Here is an 18,126-nt window from a genome sequence, read left to right on the forward strand (position 1 = left end):
CTAATAATGAGTTTAGACAAAGCAGAGCAACCTGTAAGTTTGTAAGGATATTAGATTAGATACTAGAAAAAGATAAAGGCAGATAAATTCATGACCATTTTATAACATGTTTAATAATCTGAACTATAAATAGCATCTAATGCTAAAGCCAAATAAATTGCATAGAGTAGAAACCACAGCCTTTGGAAATTCAGTAGTTTATTCTTATGAAAATAAACAGACATGCAGTGGCTTCCATGAAGAAGAATAGCAGTCTCTGCATTCATAGAAAGGAGGAGGCCAGGTGCGATGGCTCATGCCTGTAATCCTAGCACTTTGGGAGGCTGAGGCAGGCAGATTGCCTGAGCTCAGGAGTTCAAGACCAGCCTGGGCAACATGGTGAAACCCCATCTCTACTAAAATACCAAAAATTAGCCAGGCATGGTGGCGTGTGCCTGTAATCCCAGCTATTCAGGAGGCTGAGACAGGAGAATCACTTGAACCTGGGAGGTGGAGGTTGCAGTGAGCCAAGATCAAGATCATGCCACTGCACTCCAGTCTGGGTGACAGAGAAAGACTCCATCTCAAAAAAAAGAAGGCGTGTGAATCAGTGGAAGTCAGAGTCCTAAGGACTAGTCTCTCCATCATGCCAACTACAGAACTGATTTTGCCCCTCTGAATCTCACTTTTCTCATCTGGGAAATCAGATGGTCTTTCCTCTTTAAAGAGGAAGGAAACATGAAATTCTACAACCTTATTTACTACAGAAATAAGGGTAGATATTCTTCCTTTCTCCTTTTTGTTTTGTGAAAGACTACGAGTAAGAGAAAGGTTTTAGTTTGAATGAAGATTTTGAGATTCATGGTATACATTTTAAGTATTCAAAGTAGTTGACAGAGTTCTTTAAAGTTCTTCAGTGAGCGTCAAGTTACAGTTGCTTTCTTTGGCAGCAAGGGGAAATGCTGAAATAAAGTGCTCACATAAACCTCTGTGCTAATGGACTATTGAAAATGTGTTACGAAAAATCTAACGCACTGAAAGCAAACGAAAAGTCTCTGTGATATTAAAATAAACAGAGTTTAACCATCAGCAACCCATTTCTAAAGACATGACCTGTAGTACCTACAAGACTGTGTGAAAAACAGTCTTCGACTTTGAATGTTTATAACTCTTATCTTACTAGCAGGGACTTACAAACAAATTCAAGTGCCATGTTAAACATCTTGTGTGTGTTCCAGCATTGACTTTCATCATAGGCTTGCAGAAGGATTGATGTTCTTATTTCCAGGATCTCTTTATTTACCAGAATGTCAAGGCTCTTAGAGGAGAATGCCTTTATCTTGTGTGGTAAAAGGGATTCTAACAAGCTTTTTTAGTAGAAAACAATGATAAGTAAGCCCTATTCATGAAACCATATGCCTCTCATTTTGAAATGAATAATTGCACGTACAGGCTTATAAGAATAATGGCACTTGTAGTGACTGCTATTTTCAACATATTTTTCAAAGTACTCTTCTAAAACATTCTTCTTTGACATTTCTGATTATTTTACCCAGCAAGTTGTATGTATTTTTCTACTTTTGAGGTCACCTGAGTAAGAATTTTCTAATAGAGGTCACTTTTTTTTTTGAGATGGAGTCTTGCTCTGTTGCCCAGGCTGGAGTGCAGTGAGGTGATCTCGGCTCACTGCAACATCTGCCTCCCAGTTTCATGCCATTCCCCTGCCTCAGCGCCCCCAAGTAGTTGGGACTAAGGTGCCCGCCACCATGCCTGGCTATTTTTTTTTTTTGTATTTTTAGTAGAGACGGGGTTTCACCATGTTAGCCAGGATGATCTCAATCTCCTGACCTTGTGATCCACCTGCCTCGGTCTCCCAAAGTGCTGGGATTACAGGAGTGAGCCACCACGCCTGGCTGAGAACACTTTTTTTTTTTTTTTTGAGACAATCTCTTACTCTGTCACCCAAGCTAAAGTGCACTGGCTCAATTATAGCTCACTGAAACTTTGTCCTCCCTGGCAGAGGTGATCCTGTCACCTCAGCTTCCCAAGTAACTGGGACTACAGGTGAGTGACACCTCATATGGATAATTTTTGTATTTTTTTTCTTTTTTGCAGAGATAGATAGGGTTTTGCTCTGTTGTCCAGGCTGGTCTCAAACTGCTGGGCTCAAGTGATTCACCCACCTCACACTCCCAAAGTATTATGATTACAGGCATGAGCCACTGCGCCTGGCTAAGACAGCATTTTTTTTAAACCACAGTAATGTGTGAACCTAGTATGCTCTTAAGTCAAAAATTAGCTTTTAGTTTTAGTGTTGCATTTACAAGAATATAGTTATTTGCTTATTTTCTTTTTTGCTACTCTCTGAGTGGTACCTCAGTTAATAGAAACAGGCTGCTTGGTGCACACATGCCTGAGCTGACACGTTAGAATACTTGATAAATCTGGAGAACACATTATCTCCAGATTTGTGTTGATAAAACTGGCCTGATAAGTTGAGCCCAGTGAAGTTTTCATCATCTTATATTTGAAGCATAGGATAATATGAAAACGAGTTTAAATGTATTTTAAATTTTAACAGCTCAATGTTTGGTGCAACAATATCTAACTCATGTATGCTATATTTCCCCACAAGTATATGCAACAGAGAAGGGGCAATGAAATGGACCCGTGTGTGGGAGAGAGAAGGTGAACAGAGCAGGTCAGAGCAACTGCTCAGAGCTGTCTGAATGTCGTTCCCTGAGTCTAGAGAAAAGAGTGGCCTCTTTCATTTGAACGGGGCTTGCTCACAAATCATAAATCCATTTGACATCCAGGAAGACATTTTCGCTGTCTCACTTAAATGGTCCCACTGCAAATGATCACATCGCATTACAACAGCATAGGTCCCAAGCAAGGCCTTATATCCAACAGATGTACATATTAGGCGGTCACTACCTGGCTTCTTCTCTCTCATAAATACTGCGTCTCCTGAATTGCTCCTCACAATTGACCAATTTAATGTGATTAAAGCTTATGGAGTTTCCTAGATCCCAGTTCTAACTTCCAATGTAGCTATTCCCTGCACGAACTCTCTGCAAAGAGAATCAGTAGCAAGGCAAAGAGGGGTAAGAAAGTGAGGAGTAGGAAGTAAGCTATCGAAAGTGAGAAAAAGAGGTTATTTCTCATTGAGCACATGTAAAATACTACTGATACCTTTGTCTTCTCACTGAAAAAATTATACATTTTGTTTTTATTAAGCATGTTACAGTATGGGTCATGTCCAAACATGATCTGAGATATAAATCTTAACTTCTAAGCTCACCATGGAGAGGGCTATCAAAAGCAGTGGTTCTCGTTTTGTGTGCCTGGGAACTACCTGCAGACATTATGAAAAGGTAGACTCAGATTCAGCAGATCTGGAGTAGAGCCTGAGGTTCTGAATTGCTAAAAAGATTCCAGGTTATGCTGAGGCTGACTCTCTGCAGATTAGAGTGTGAGGTAGTTTGGATTTTGAACTGATTGTATGCTCTTAATCTGGGGTTTATGGAAGAATTTGTGTGTTTGGTAACTCACTTGAAATTAAATGGATATTTCTCTGTTGGTATGCCTGTACATTTTTCTAGCAAATGAGTTCATAGCGTTCATTACTGTCTCAAATTATTTATTATCTATAACAGGTTAAGAACAACTTGACCTGCTGTTTTGTCATCACCCTCAATTTAGCTCACCTGTGGAACATAAACCAATGTCTGTTTTTCTTTTGTTTGTTTGTTTTTCAAGACCAGTTCCAAAACCTTGTACTGAAACAACTTTTCTGAATCTGAGGTCAAAAGCTGAGTACCTGTGCTCTACTCAAATGAAATTCCACAAAATTTATTAATTTTCATAAAAACACATGAGGCTTTTTACATTTTTCAACATGTGATGAGGGAATTAGTTAAATTAGTATTTATAAATTTGTCCCACTTCTGAAGCAAACTCTTATTTTTGTTGCCTAAATGAAGAGCAATAGATCAGGACCACTGCTATCCATGATATATTTTCTCCAAAAGATGAGCCCCTGTGGGGAACTGAGATGTGTTGTCATTTGAAGGGGGTCATCATAACCTGTCCTTAGCACTCCTCAAGTGGTACACTGAAAAGCACCTCCTGCAGAGACTTAATGCCTGCACACACATTTCCCCAAACAATGACTCATCGTTTAATAAAAATTTCCCATTCAGCCAGTGTCACCCCAGGGTGCATAGCATATGCAATCTGTAAAATAAATTTTAATTTTTTTTCTGGTGGTAAGGAGGGTAAGTGAACCCATGAATAGTGATAATGTTAAATCACAGAGAATGGGAGCTAATTAAAATAAATGTTTATTTGAGCAGTCAGGAAGTTCAAATTATATAATTTCCCAGAAGATATTATCATAAATCATTTATTGGGTATAAAATGCTGTAAGTCAAAAGAGTATGTGTTTGAGGAGGCTGGATAGTGCTAAAGAGGAGTTGAGAGAAAGGAGTGAAAAAATAAGAAAGATATTTGAAGACAGTTTTGACCCTTTGCATTATTCAAACTAAGGAAGCTCTAAAGCCAAGTACTATGTTTGTTATTGTTTCCCAAGACTTCAGAAATTTTCACTTCCATGATGCTGTGATGTTTATATTTATACTGACTCCCCATTTAAATCAGAACATGTCTAGCTGGGATCCACATAGAGAAGAGAGTAGGAACATGCTGATTTACTCCCATTCTTTCTTCTACCTCTTCCATCACCCCCTGCCACCATCCCACACTATACCTGCTGTCTCTTCTCCTTCTGTCTCACTCTCACACCCTCGTCTCCTCTAAGATTGTCTGGTCTGCTTCACTCAGCTTTCTATCAAAGCCTACCTTGGAGAATTTTTTATTTTTGTCAAAGAAAGAACATATAATTTAAGCCTAACTTACGAGCTGAGTGGCTTTGAACAAGTCCTTTATCTTCTTTGAACTTTGATGTTCCTATCCCCAAGGCATGAGCAATAAGGTAGCTTTAAAAGGTCTATTTTAAAGAAACGTAGGAAAAGGTGTTTTATTGTAGTTTATGTAACTGTAGGTGGGACAAAGGGTACCTGTTTTACCCTTTCTCTTTCTAGGTTTTAGTTTATAAAAATAATAGAGACCAGGTATTGATAACCAGATGGGAATCAAGGATTGCAGAGAATCATAGCCTTTTGGAAAATGGTAGCAGTAGGTGGAAGACCTCTTCCTCCCTCCCTGACTACAAGAATATTGGGCCCGCTAGCTGTAAACTGAAACAGACAGTAGAGAGGTGGCTGAGACTTCTGAAGTCAGGCCTTGTCTTGTGTGCTTAACAAATGCAACTCTTGTGAAGTTTAAGGACAAAGGGTCTTCGATGTCAATGTCCAATACCAAGCCCAATCAGGTTTAAAAACTTGAATAGTGACCATTAGTACATTAACCCTTTCCTCTCATTTTTCACAGACAGGTGGCCAATGAAAGCTATGCTACTTGTGACTCAGAGTAGTCCTGTCTTACAATGGGAGAAGAAGAAAGGAGCAGAGAGGGGAGCAGGGCACCTCATCAGCACATCCCCCATGGGCAAATAATCTGTTTCATTTCCCTTATTTTTGAGAAATAAGAAGGTTGGGAGAAGAACACAATGTTTCTCTTCCCAGAAGTGGCATTTAGAGATGTTTATCACCCTTAAAGTACAATTCACAGGGTAGACTAAAATGTCTTAAGATTGATGCAAAATTTATAGTTTGAAATTCGATCACTGATGAGGGATGTCTGAGGCTATCATGTCTAAGTAAATGTAGCTACTCTCTTTTTGTTCAATATTTGTTGAAGCTGGAAAGGTAGAGTATTACACAAAGTTTCCCATACATATTTTTTATTTCTCCCATACCCTCAAAAGCTCCTTGCCTGTCAGAAGTGTAAATGATTATGTGACACTTCTATATCTGCCCCCAGATAACCCAAACACAGGCTAGTTAGTTAATAATAAATATATGTAAGAATAATATTCTGGTTCACATGGAAACTAGACTGAGAGAGGCCATTTCATTTTGTCTGGCTTCCCAGAATGTGTCAGAGACAAAGTAGAGGTGAGAACCCAGGCTTCTTCAAAACCACCCTTTTTAACTTTGTTCTTAAGGGTGAAGGAATGGAAAATGAAGTAGGAAATAGGAAACAGTGGGGAAGATGTGAGTTAACAGTGAAATCAAAACGATGCTATGCATTGGCCTCTGATCTGACTCTGGTGAACATTTTCAGTCCATTCCAGCTGCATCCTAATGTTTCTCACCCCCAAAAATTATTTTACAAGGGAAAACCTTTTGCAGAGAGTTGCTAGCAGGAGTCGGCACCTGGCAGTCATATATTATGTACCTAATGAGTAAATGAAATGTTTAATAACTGTACTGTGAAAATGAATCTTAAAACAGTAAATTCCTGCTGAGGCTGCTCATCTGAACCTGATGCATACTGCTAGCCCATCTCAGAACTCCAGCCCATTTTTATTTTTTCCTTTTAGTGGGTCCTGCTAAGGAGATAACATTAAAACCAAAGCGATGCTCACTTAATTAGTTGTATGTCAGTGTAAGAACATTTACTTAGCATATCAACAGCCAGCGTTCCACCAAAGGGTCGCCTGAGACTTCTCCAACATGCACCCTGGATAGGGGAAATTCTGCAGTGACTTCAGATTGAGCATTCGTAAATTTAAATTTTTCAATTAGCCGTGGATCATTTAACCTCAGAAACGTAATACCGCTTATTTTTAGTTAGAGTATCTGTTTGAAATGCAAAAGCAATAAAACCTTAATTGTTGGTGTAGCTGTTCACTAATAATTTTAAGAAAACAATGATAGAACATTTAGTTTTTTACAAAGCACTGGTTTAAAACTAAATTATTGCAATTTTTTCATAGCTAATAACTTAAAAATTAAATTTCTTACTTTTATAGACATAAAGAGCCCAAAATCCAAAGAAATTAGACCATTAAGCCAAGGTCACAAAACTAGGTCCTAGGCTAAAATGTTTCCTTAGTATCTGGATATTTGTTTGAGCACTCATTAAATACTTGGAATTCGTTGTATAGGTCACACACAGTTTACCGTCATTGAAAAAAAAAAAAAATATATATATATATAGATCAGCTTGGACTTCAGATTGGGAAACCCTTCATCTTTCAAGACCTGTATGCAAAATGAGAGGTGATTTTTCCAATTTCTCAGATCCCCGGTACCGATCTTCTCACTAGCTCCCACCCAGCCTTGAGCACCTCCCTCTCCCAAAATGAGGTAGGTTTTTTTTTTTTAATCACATTTTGAAAATCAATTTTCATATTTGGGAGAGATCCCAGAGGACCCTGACTCCAAAATTGAGATTATATTAACAGCTAGGAGCCATGGAAGAGATTCTTTTAATTTTTCTTTTTCTTTTGATACATGTTTCTGATAGAGCTCATAGAAGTTTTATGAAAAGCATTCATATTTAGGCCAATTGTCAATGTTAAGTGTTGTTCTCCAAAGTGAATAAATAAATATGAAGCTTTCCCTATAGCTACAATCTAGATCTACCAACATAGAAAAAGCCATCAAAAATTCTATCATTTCTTAACATTAAAGAACAGCACTTTGATATCCTGAAGTAATGTGTTTTCTGTGTGTGTGTGTGTGTGTGTGTGTTTTTTTTTCTAATTGCCATAATTTCCATTAGTTCTTTGGTAGGGTGGTGGCTCTCTTCTAGTGAGTCAGAACACTGCCAGGCACATCAAAGGCTCTCATGCCTCAAGGCAGTCCATTATCAAGAAGGAGTCCCCAAGAATTGGTGAGGCCAGGGATGCATAAACAACGTGGGCTTTAAACCTGGCTTCTGAAAGCAGTGTAAAAACAAAAATCAGTTAGCCTCCCAGGAAGTGTGTCAATGCCCCATTTCAATGTCAAAGTAATTGAAATCTAAGAAGGCTTAATATGGAGGATTAGGACAAATGGTCTCCCAACAGTAGCAGTCAGTCCATTGGCAGGTGAGAGGCTGCAATATGGTGTCAAGTATCCTGTTTGGAATGGACCAAGCTCCAGGCCTCACTCACTACTCCACATGCCTGATGACTATATTGCTTTTTCATTTCAACCTTATTTCAACCATTTCAATCAGTCCATACCAGGAAACTGATTATTATATAAAATATTCATTTGGTTTAAATGGTGTAGAAGATGGATTGAGAATTTAGACTGGGAAGGTGACTGATCAGGTCTCAAGCAGAAGGTGAAAAGATTAAAGTTATGTCTCATAGCCCCATGAAAGAACAGGGACGCAGACCAGAAAATCAAGAAAGAAGCCATTTATGCTTGGTGAGCTATGAGTACTTAAGGAAAAAGCACTGCTTGGTGAGCTTGTAGGGACCCAGGTTTCACCAGTGCACAGGCTTGAAATATTGAACACCGAATCTACACAAATACAAATATCATATAGAGATGGAGTTATGCACAACCAAGAACATGGTGTCTGCCTTCCAACAAAGGATGTTTTCATGGAAATCTTGGTTTTAAAACATTTATTCTCCTTTACTAAAGGGCAGTTTTGAGACCACAGTTGCCTAATTAGTTGTTAATAAATCTCTCCTGGGAAATTTCCCTTATACTCTTTTTTTTAATTGCCCTTTCAGGGAAAGGAAAGAAAAATATTTAAGGCCCTAGAGTGTCCCAGTCAAATCCTGCTGACAATGAACTCTGGGAGGCTGTTTAAATTCTTTGCCTCTACTAGAATTTTATTGAAATTAACTCTACCTTGATCTCCAGGGACCTCAGTATTGTCCCTAACAAAATAAAAGGAAGGTCATTTGATGAGCTCCAGGAACCCTTGAAGTTCTGGCATTCTAAATTTCTGTGATTCTGTGAATAGTACTTGAGAAAAGGTAATCATCTGAGGTTTAAACACTCCGTGTGGTCTTTGAGTCGAGACAGTGTCTTCGATTCCTTTTGTGAGGCTCATCATGTCTTATACATTTGTTCAACACTCAGTACATTTGGAATGTATAACTCTTGCCTGGGCACTAGAGAAAATCAATTATTATAATGAACTTTCTAATGAGTTTGATTGATGGTACTTTTTAGTCATGTCCATGTCCTTTTGTAACAATAGGAGTGTGGCTGATGCAGTATGATACACATAGGGCAATACACCTAAGTGTTTGGAATTCTGGAAAGAAAATACACCATAAGAACATTTCCATCATGATAACCGTAGGCTATGCCTAGGAATTCATTTCTCTGCATGTCAAACTGACAAAAAATTTATGATGAAGTACATGTTATGGAATTATATACAACAGTCTGGTATATTCTAAAAGAATCTTTACTTTTATGTTTCTTAGAACAGAACATGCACTGGCCCTACTTGAATTTTCTATATAATAAGCTATGCCAATGCCTTTCACTTTTTATTGTAGATACCTACGTTATAGTGAATTGATTTTCAAAATATGTTAAACATGCATTGCATGTGTTTAATTGCGTGTTAGATTATAAATTTTCAGAAGTAGCTGAGTTTCTTGAACATGTTTTTAAAACGAAAAATTTAAAATAAAATAGGTTTTATGATTAAGGGAGTCTAGGTCAAAAATAAGTAAAAGATACGTGAAAAAAATATGTAGAGACAAATGTTCATTTTTAAGATGCAGTTGCTGTGTTAAACATGGGAAGGGATAAGAGCTAGCTTCTGGAAGGTACTAAGAGGAACAGCTTTGTAACAATAAAGCTATTAGAAATTCAGGTTTAATCAGAACATTGCAAGCATTCTTGAAGGGCATACAAACATAATTCAGGCAACACAATTCAAAGTACGTGGTTGGGAGATACCTTCTCAAGGTTTATGCCTCTTTTTAAAGCTTTTAAACTTTGTGAATTCTTTTTTAAACTTTATGCCTTCACTTAAATAATAACCTAAAATATCAACATGAATTTCACATGCTGGGTTATCTGGAAGACGATTTGATAGGAACTCCCTGCCAAGGATTTTAGTGGCTGACTTCCTATTTGGGTTTACAATTAACAGGGCACCAGAAACACCATGGTTATAGTCAGAAGTCTAAAAAAAAAAAAAAAATGGTGTGTGGGTATGTGAGTTGAGGTCAACCATTCACATCCAGTGAAGACCACCTGACATTATAGTCCCTGTATGAATGAGGTCATGCCTATTGTTGAGTTAGAAAATCTTCACAGAATTAGAAAAAACTACTTTAAATTTCATATGGAACCAAAAAGCCCCTACAGCCAAGACAATCCTAAGCAAAAAGAACAAAGCTGAAAGCGTCACGCTACCTGACTTCAGACTATATACTACAAGGCTACAGTAACCAAATCAGCATGGTACTGGTACCAAAACAGAGATATAGACCAATGGAACAGAACAGTGGCCTCAGAAATACCACCACACACCTACAACCATCTGATCTTTGACAAACCTGACAAAAACAAGAAATGAGGAAAAGATTTCCTATTTAATAAACGGTGTTGGGAAAACTGGCTAGCCATATGCAGAAAACTGAAACCTGAACCCTCCTTACACCTTATACAAAAATTAACTCAAGATGGATTAAAGACTTAAATGTAAGATCTAAAACCATACAAACCCTAGAGGAAAACATAGGCAATACCATTCAGGACACAGGCTTAGGCAAAGACTTCATGACTAAAACACCAAAAGCAATAGCAACGAAAGCCAAAATTGACAAATGGGATCTAATTAAACTAAAGAGCTTCGTCATAGCAAAAGAAACTATCATCAGAATAAACAGGCAACATACAGAATGGGAGAAAATGTTTGCAATCTATCCATCTGACAAAGCACTAATATCCAGAATCTACAAAGAACTTAGACAAATTTACATGAAGAAAACACAAAACCCCTTCAAAAAGTGGGCAAAAGATATGAACAGGCACTTCTCAAAAGGAGACATTTATGCATCCAACAAATGTGAAAAAAAGCTCATCATCACTGGTCATTAGAGAAATACAAATCGAAACCACCACAAGATACCATCTCACACCAGTTAGAATGGTGATCATTAAAAAGTCAGGAAACAACAGATCCTGGAGAGGATGTGAAGAAATAGGAATGCTTTTACACTGTTGGTGGGAGCGTAAATTAGTTCAACCATTGTGGAAGACAGTGTGGTGATTCTTCAAGGATCTAGAATTAGAAATAACATTTGACCCAGCAATCCCATTATTGGGTATATATTCAACGGATTATAAATCATTCTACTATAAAGACATAAGCACACATATGTTTACTGTGGCACTATTCACAATAGCAAAGACTTGGAACCAACCCAAATGTCCATCAATGACAGACTGGATAAAGAAAATGTGGCACATATATACCATGGAATACTATGCAGCCATAAAAAATGATGAGTTCATGTCCTTTGCAGGGACATGGATGACGCTGGAAACCATCATTCTCAGCAAGCTAACACAAGAACAGAAAATCAAACACCGCATGTTCTCACTCATAAATGGGAGTTGAACAATGAGAACACATGGACATAGGGAGGAGAACATCGCACACTGGGCCTGTCGGGGGCAGGGGGTTAGGAGAGGGATAGCATTAGGACAGCTATCTAATATAGAGGATGGTTTGATGGGTGCAACAAACCACCATGGCACATGTATACCTATGTAACAAACCTGTACGTTCTGCACATGTACTCCAGAACTTAAAATATAATTTAAAAAAGGGGGGGAGGCAGGATAAAAGTATTAAATTTATATTAATAAAGAAATAGTAAAATTATGATTATCAGAGGCTGTGAGGTGAGAGGATTGAGGAGATGTTGGACAAATGGTACAAAATTTCAGTTAGAAAGGAGGAATAAGTTTAAGAGATTCATTGTATATTGTGGTGATTAGAGTTAGTAACTATATATTGTATACTTAGAAATTGCTAAGATTTGATTGAAAGTGTTCTCAACACAAAAAATAAGTATGTGAGGTAATGTATATGTTAAATAGCTTGATTTAGCCATTCCATAATGTATATACATGTATCAAAACATTATGTTTTACACCATAAAAATATACTATTTTTCCTTGTTGATTAAAAATAAAGAAAACAAGTTGTTGAATAAATGAAAAAAAGAAGGAAAATGTTCATAATGAAAACTGGGCATATATGACAAACCCAAAATGATTGTAACATAGCAACAGTATCATATGGCTATTTTGTTTTAGCCCAACAATCTCATTAAATTAATGATTATAATCCAAATTGTACTATTTTCATAGGGCCTTTCTGTTTAACTTTAAAGGTGTTTTTGTTTTATAGCATAGCATAAGAACTATAAGGTATGATGCTTACAGCAAATTTTATGTTTGTATATATTTTAAAAATATTGGAATACAGTATTTTAAGTCAATGCTGGAGTTGATTATTTTGCTTTTCCCTTTAAATGACAAGTCAGTTATGAGAAACAATGACAAAAAAAGGAGTTTTTATCCCCAGATTCATAGTCCTTGAACTAGATTTCATGTTCATTTATATTGCTTCCTCAAAAAGCCCATGTAAATTGGATGGGCTAGGTCAACAAGCTTCATCAACAAGCTTCAAATGATCATCCTTCATTTGCTCCATGGAGTTAGACAGATGTTGGTGCGAACTCTTATACTGCCTGCCCATTTCTAAATGTGCGAACTTAGGCAAGTTTTTTACTTTTTCTTTATTTTGGCACCCCTTTGTGTGAACTGAGAATACAAATACTTAGCAGGATTGTTTTGAAAATGTTAATATATGATATTATAATAAAATGATTAGTATTAAAAATAACCCTCATTCGATAACTATAATTGGCACCAAATGAGCTTCCTTGACATTTCACAGGCTCTGTACTGTGATGAACCACAGTCCAGAGCTCCCAGGCAACTTTTCACAGCGTGAATAGCCCTCTTTGAAAAAGTTACTAAGTATCAGCCACTTTAAATACATAATCTCATTTAATCCTAACAAATTGCTAGTATCATTCCTATTTTACAGATGAAAAACAGGCCAAGACAGGTTTACTTGACAAGAAATTGCACAGATCTGAATGCAGACTGGACTTGCTGTGATATCCCAAATTCTCCCTCACCATGTTATTTTGTCCAAAATGAAACTAAAATACTTGGCATAGATCTACACTTTTGTAGGCACTCAGAAGTATCATTTCCACTCTTAAGAAAACAATTCATGTTTCATTTCGCTTCTCATCAGATGTAACACACACAGAATATCACCCTCTTATGTTATAAGATTTGTATCACTCGAATTGCAGACTTTTGTTCCCTGAAGTTCAAGAGTGAAAAGTATGAATATGAAGAAATTTCATGTCAGGTCATGGTATGGGAAAAGATGCTTATGTCAAGATTTATCATTTCTAGTGACCAGCACCTAGCAGATTGCTAGTTTATTAGATTTATTTATTATTTTCATTGTTTCCTTCCCAATGAACAGATGACTCCTATTTATCTGATTGTAGAGTAACCTCTGAGCTTCATTAGCTAGAATTTTGTTTTCTAAAGTGTAGTCCAAACAACTTTTTCTTGGCACAATATAGGACTCCATTAGAACCATCAAGACTAAAATGTCATCTCTCTTGATAGAAGAGAACTGGGGCCACTGCCTTTTCATGGCTTTCTGTAATACCTTTTCTGCTGACCTCTTGGTTACAGTGCTAAGAAAGACACAACCCTTAGTTATGTGAGATGTACTAGCTGATTCAATAAGCCTTTATAAAAGCTTTATTTTTGGCTATAGGTACGAGGTTGTATTAGTGCTACAAGCTAAGCAGAATCTATAAAGCAAATTTCAGTTCCCTCCAAAAAGGCAGCTCTTATGTATAATAGACAGAAATATCATCTATTAGATACTCAGCAGTGCCTCAAATGATTTTCATGAGCAATAGAATGTCTTTTATTGACAAAAGCCATACAGATTAGAACAGAATTACATCTTTTTTGTTTCAAAATAGAATTAAAAATGATAGTCTGTCAGGTTAGCCATGATGGATTTTATTTTATTCTAACGTCTTATGCTCATTTGTAGACTAGATCAACCAGCTCTTCTAACTCCACAAATCTTCCTTCGTTCTGCTATGCAGCTTAGGGCTTATTTAGGTGGTTTAGCACAGGGCTTTCTGGCCCTAAGCAGAGACTGGCACCAAATAAGCTTGCCTGACACTTTATGAGGTGTGATGAACAGTCCAGAGCTCCAAGGTAACTTTTCACAGCATGATTTGGAATCTACTTGCAATTACATGTGGCTAGTGAAGCTGCATCTGGAGAAGCCTAATCAGAATTTGTCTTCCATTTAGCAGAAATAAAACGAGCCCACTCTTTGTGTCAGAATTCATCTTTACACTATAGAATGAGCAATAACCTAAAATCAATGCCAATCTCCTGGATATGGTGTATATACTTGAGAACGTGTTCTGCAGAATGTTTTCTACATTACTTTCATCACTGTGTTTTCTATTTCAGGGCCCACTCTTCCTAAGACCCATGTGAAAACAGCCTCCCTTGGGTTGGCTGGAAAAGCAAGATCCCCTTTGCTTCCTGTGTCTGTGCCAACAGCCCCTGAAGTGTCTGAGGAGAGCCACAAACCAACAGAGGATTCAGTCAATGTAAGGACATCTTTAAAATTCATGCTTCATCAAGGGACAGATTGACTGGAGCTGTGTAATAGGATCTAAACCAATGAGTACTGTCCATTCACCCCAGGCCACCCCAGGGCATTGTTGTTCTTATTGTTGTTTGTCCTTCTGTTTTCCTGCACTTAAATATGAAGAGGAAATAAAAGCTATGAAAAAAAATTATGTCAGAGACATTGTTATGTAAAAATTTGATTCCTAAGGACAGTCTTAGAAATACGACCAGATAGCTACATAATGTGTGGTTTTACACCCATATATATGTAATATTTATACATATACACATGGATATGTGTGTGTGTGTGTTTCTTTTCAATAGGAAGAAATACCTTACCATTCTTGGAAATAAATAATACTATATAACTCTTCTTCTTCTTCTTCTTCTTCTTCTTCTTCTTTTTTTTTTTTTTTTTAAGAGACAGGGTCTTGCCATGTTCCCCAGGCTGGAGTGTAGTGGCTAGTCACAGGCACAATCGTAGTGCACTACAGCCCTGAACTTCTTAGCTCGAGCAGTTCTCCTGCCTCAATTTCCCAAATAGCTAAGACTACAGGTGCACATTGCTACACCAACTTATACAGTTATTCTCTAGAACTAAAAAATATGGTGACAAAAAAACTATATTATGAGGGTTTTTTTGAAATTGTATATGTTACTTCTGAGATCATAAAATACCCAAAAGTATAGATTTGTGAAGAAGAAAATATAAAATAAAAAATTGAAGGAGTTTAAGTAATACCAAAAGGAAATGACATATTTAGAAAATAAGAAGGGAAAGTTTATTGAAAGACAGAAAAAGTTTTACTGAGGAAACAAGCTAAAAAGGGTTCCAGTTAGAAAACTCAGAAGGAACATCAATGGAGAAGGGGAAAAAAATCAGAATTTTAAGAAAAATCATTTATCCCAAAAATGCACTATAAAGGAAATTCAAAAAGATGTTGCCTAAAGGCAACTATTTATAGTACACTTTAGTTGTTTGTGAATATAATTCAGAGAAAACATTTAAAAGAAGCCTAAGGAATTAACATATCAGATATCTTGAAAAATCAGGGCACCAGAAGAGAAAAAAGATGAAAAGAGCAGATTAAAATTCTATTGTGTTATTACATTTGGATCTTTTTTAAGCATAAATTATGAAATGAGAATAATCTGCCACCCTTCTGTTTTTTTCATGCATAAATGTAGTCTTCTGCAAAATTTGCAAATAATATATTGAAAAAAAAATGTATAACAATATCAAGGAATAAGTAGGTCACATTTAATCAGTCCTCTGTAAGCAATGCAACTACCAGGTTTTTAATAAAATTATACTTTCTTTTGATAGCTGGTTGTTGTTAAAAACAAAGAATCATTTCATTTGAGTGAAGAACAATACATATTTTTCTTGACTTAATTTTTTTCAAGACTACAAACAATAAAATATTTTAACTACATAGAGACCAAGGAAGCTGACTATGTGGATATGTCTGTGAATGTTTTGGCAGATGAGTGTTATATACTTAACATACTTTTCAAAGATTCAAATTTATAAGACTCCAATGTACTTTTGTCAGAATATAGCTGTTTACTTCAATATCTGTTTAGGATCAAGGTTTGTGGCCACATCTCAAATAAAATCAAACTTCTAAGTTTACATGAAGTATCTCATCTCGTAAGGAATAATGTCAGGTAGGCCCATTTTTACATTAAAGGTTGACTCTAAAGAATGGCAGCCAAAGTTATACTATTAAAAGCAGTAAGAAACACATATTAAAGGAAATACAGAAACAGGGCAAATAATCTAGACCAGCATTTGTCTATGAAAATATAATGTGTAATTTTAAATTGACTAGAAGTTACATTAAAAGATGCAAAAATAAACAGATGAAGTTAATACCTTTTATCTAACCCAGTATTTCCAAAATATTATGATCTCAACATGCAATAAATATTTAAAATTGTTAGTAATATATTTTACTTTTTTTGCACTAACTGTTCCAAAACTGGTGCATATTTTTTCATGTAAAAGACATTTCAATTTAGGCACATTTTAAGAATATAATAGTTACATGTAGCTGATGGTTGCTGTATTGTACAATGACATCTAGACACTTTGAGAACAACCACCAGACAAGGAAAACAACATTTTGGAAATGAGTTACCTAGTAATCCCCTTACTTCAACTTCTCTCATACATATATACACAAACACACAGACACACAGAAACACACACACACACACACCCCTATATGTAGTATGTATATAAACAGGCTTTTAGCCATATTGGAAACTTTTCAGTCCCCTATTAAGCCCTGAAGACTGGGTAATGTATGCCCAAATCATTCACAGACATGCTGAGATTTCTATAGGAAGCTCATACATTAATACGATACATTTTGAGCTGCTTTTTCAGTGGCTGGAGTAGCTTTGTGCCTACCTCCCACCCATGCAAATTCTATCAATGCTCTCTTGAGATCAAGGGTGTTTATTTGGCAAGATTAGATATACATCTGTGACCATGGTACAGAGGAATGTGTTTTGGCCTATGCAGAGCTAGAAATCATGGCTCAGGCCTGATTGGTTCAATCATTTAATCAATGGAATGTGCTAGCCAAGAATAATAAGAAGAACATCTGTATAAGTCAAAACAAATAATATGTTCAAGAAAGGAAAAAAAGAAAACTAACATTTATTGAACACTTACCACTGGGCAGCTGGTAAGTGCCCCTGACTTGTTGAATCCTCCTAACTCCTCAAAAGGCAAACTTGTTGTTCTTATTTCACAAGTAAGGAGACAAATTCAAATAAAATGCGCAAGTATATAAAAGGACTGGGGTTCAGATCAGTATCATATCTTGTTTCCCCATCTGGCTAACGGTCAAAACTACCTGGGAATTTTTCCTTTAAAAAGGATGTCTAGGTTCTTCCCATACCTTCTGAAGCAGAATTCCTAAGCCTAGTGACCTGGTATTTGTGATAACTAATAATCCTATTACTTATTGACATGATAACAGTGACTTGCAGTGAGTGATTTTACAGAGTGAATTAGTCACAGTTCACTAGGCATTCTGCAATTCAACCTCTTCTTTTATCCACCATTCAAATTGTCCCAAAAAGGATTGACTCAGATTTGGGGCATGAATTTTGTTTCCACACACAAACAAAAGTCATAATCCCCAGAAGTTTCACTGGTCAAGGCAAAGCCCATTGAGTTCTCACACACACAAAATGTATCTATATCATGATACAGAGAAAAAATATTCTGTTCACATCTTTTTTATTATTATTTTTAACACCATTGGAAGGTATTAATAAGATAACAATGCATTTTAACTAATATTGATACATTTGAAACATCTCTTATTTACCATGTAGTTATTTTTATAAATACCTTCATCATTGCTTATATAAATATAACTCAATAAAAATAACACTTCTAATGATTGGCATATATTTTTAACTTCAAATTACATGGTGGAAGCACATTCATTCTTCATTCTTTTTTTTT

The 18,126-nt window shown here is 36.4% G+C and overlaps 1 protein-coding gene across 1 annotated transcript in view; it reads left to right on the forward strand.

Annotated features, from left to right (window-relative positions):
* Positions 1–18,126, forward strand: part of LOC105534661 (netrin receptor DCC) — a 389,147-nt gene that overhangs the window by 358,868 nt on the left and 12,153 nt on the right. Inside the window, exon 21 of the mRNA XM_011973437.1 lies at positions 14,472–14,614. Coding sequence (XP_011828827.1) covers positions 14,472–14,614 — 143 coding nt within the window. The remainder of the gene's footprint in view (positions 1–14,471; positions 14,615–18,126) is intronic.

This window comes from Mandrillus leucophaeus, unplaced genomic scaffold (genome assembly GCF_000951045.1).
Source record: "Mandrillus leucophaeus isolate KB7577 unplaced genomic scaffold, Mleu.le_1.0 Scaffold1375, whole genome shotgun sequence".
In the NCBI taxonomy this organism is placed as follows: domain Eukaryota; kingdom Metazoa; phylum Chordata; class Mammalia; order Primates; family Cercopithecidae; genus Mandrillus; species Mandrillus leucophaeus.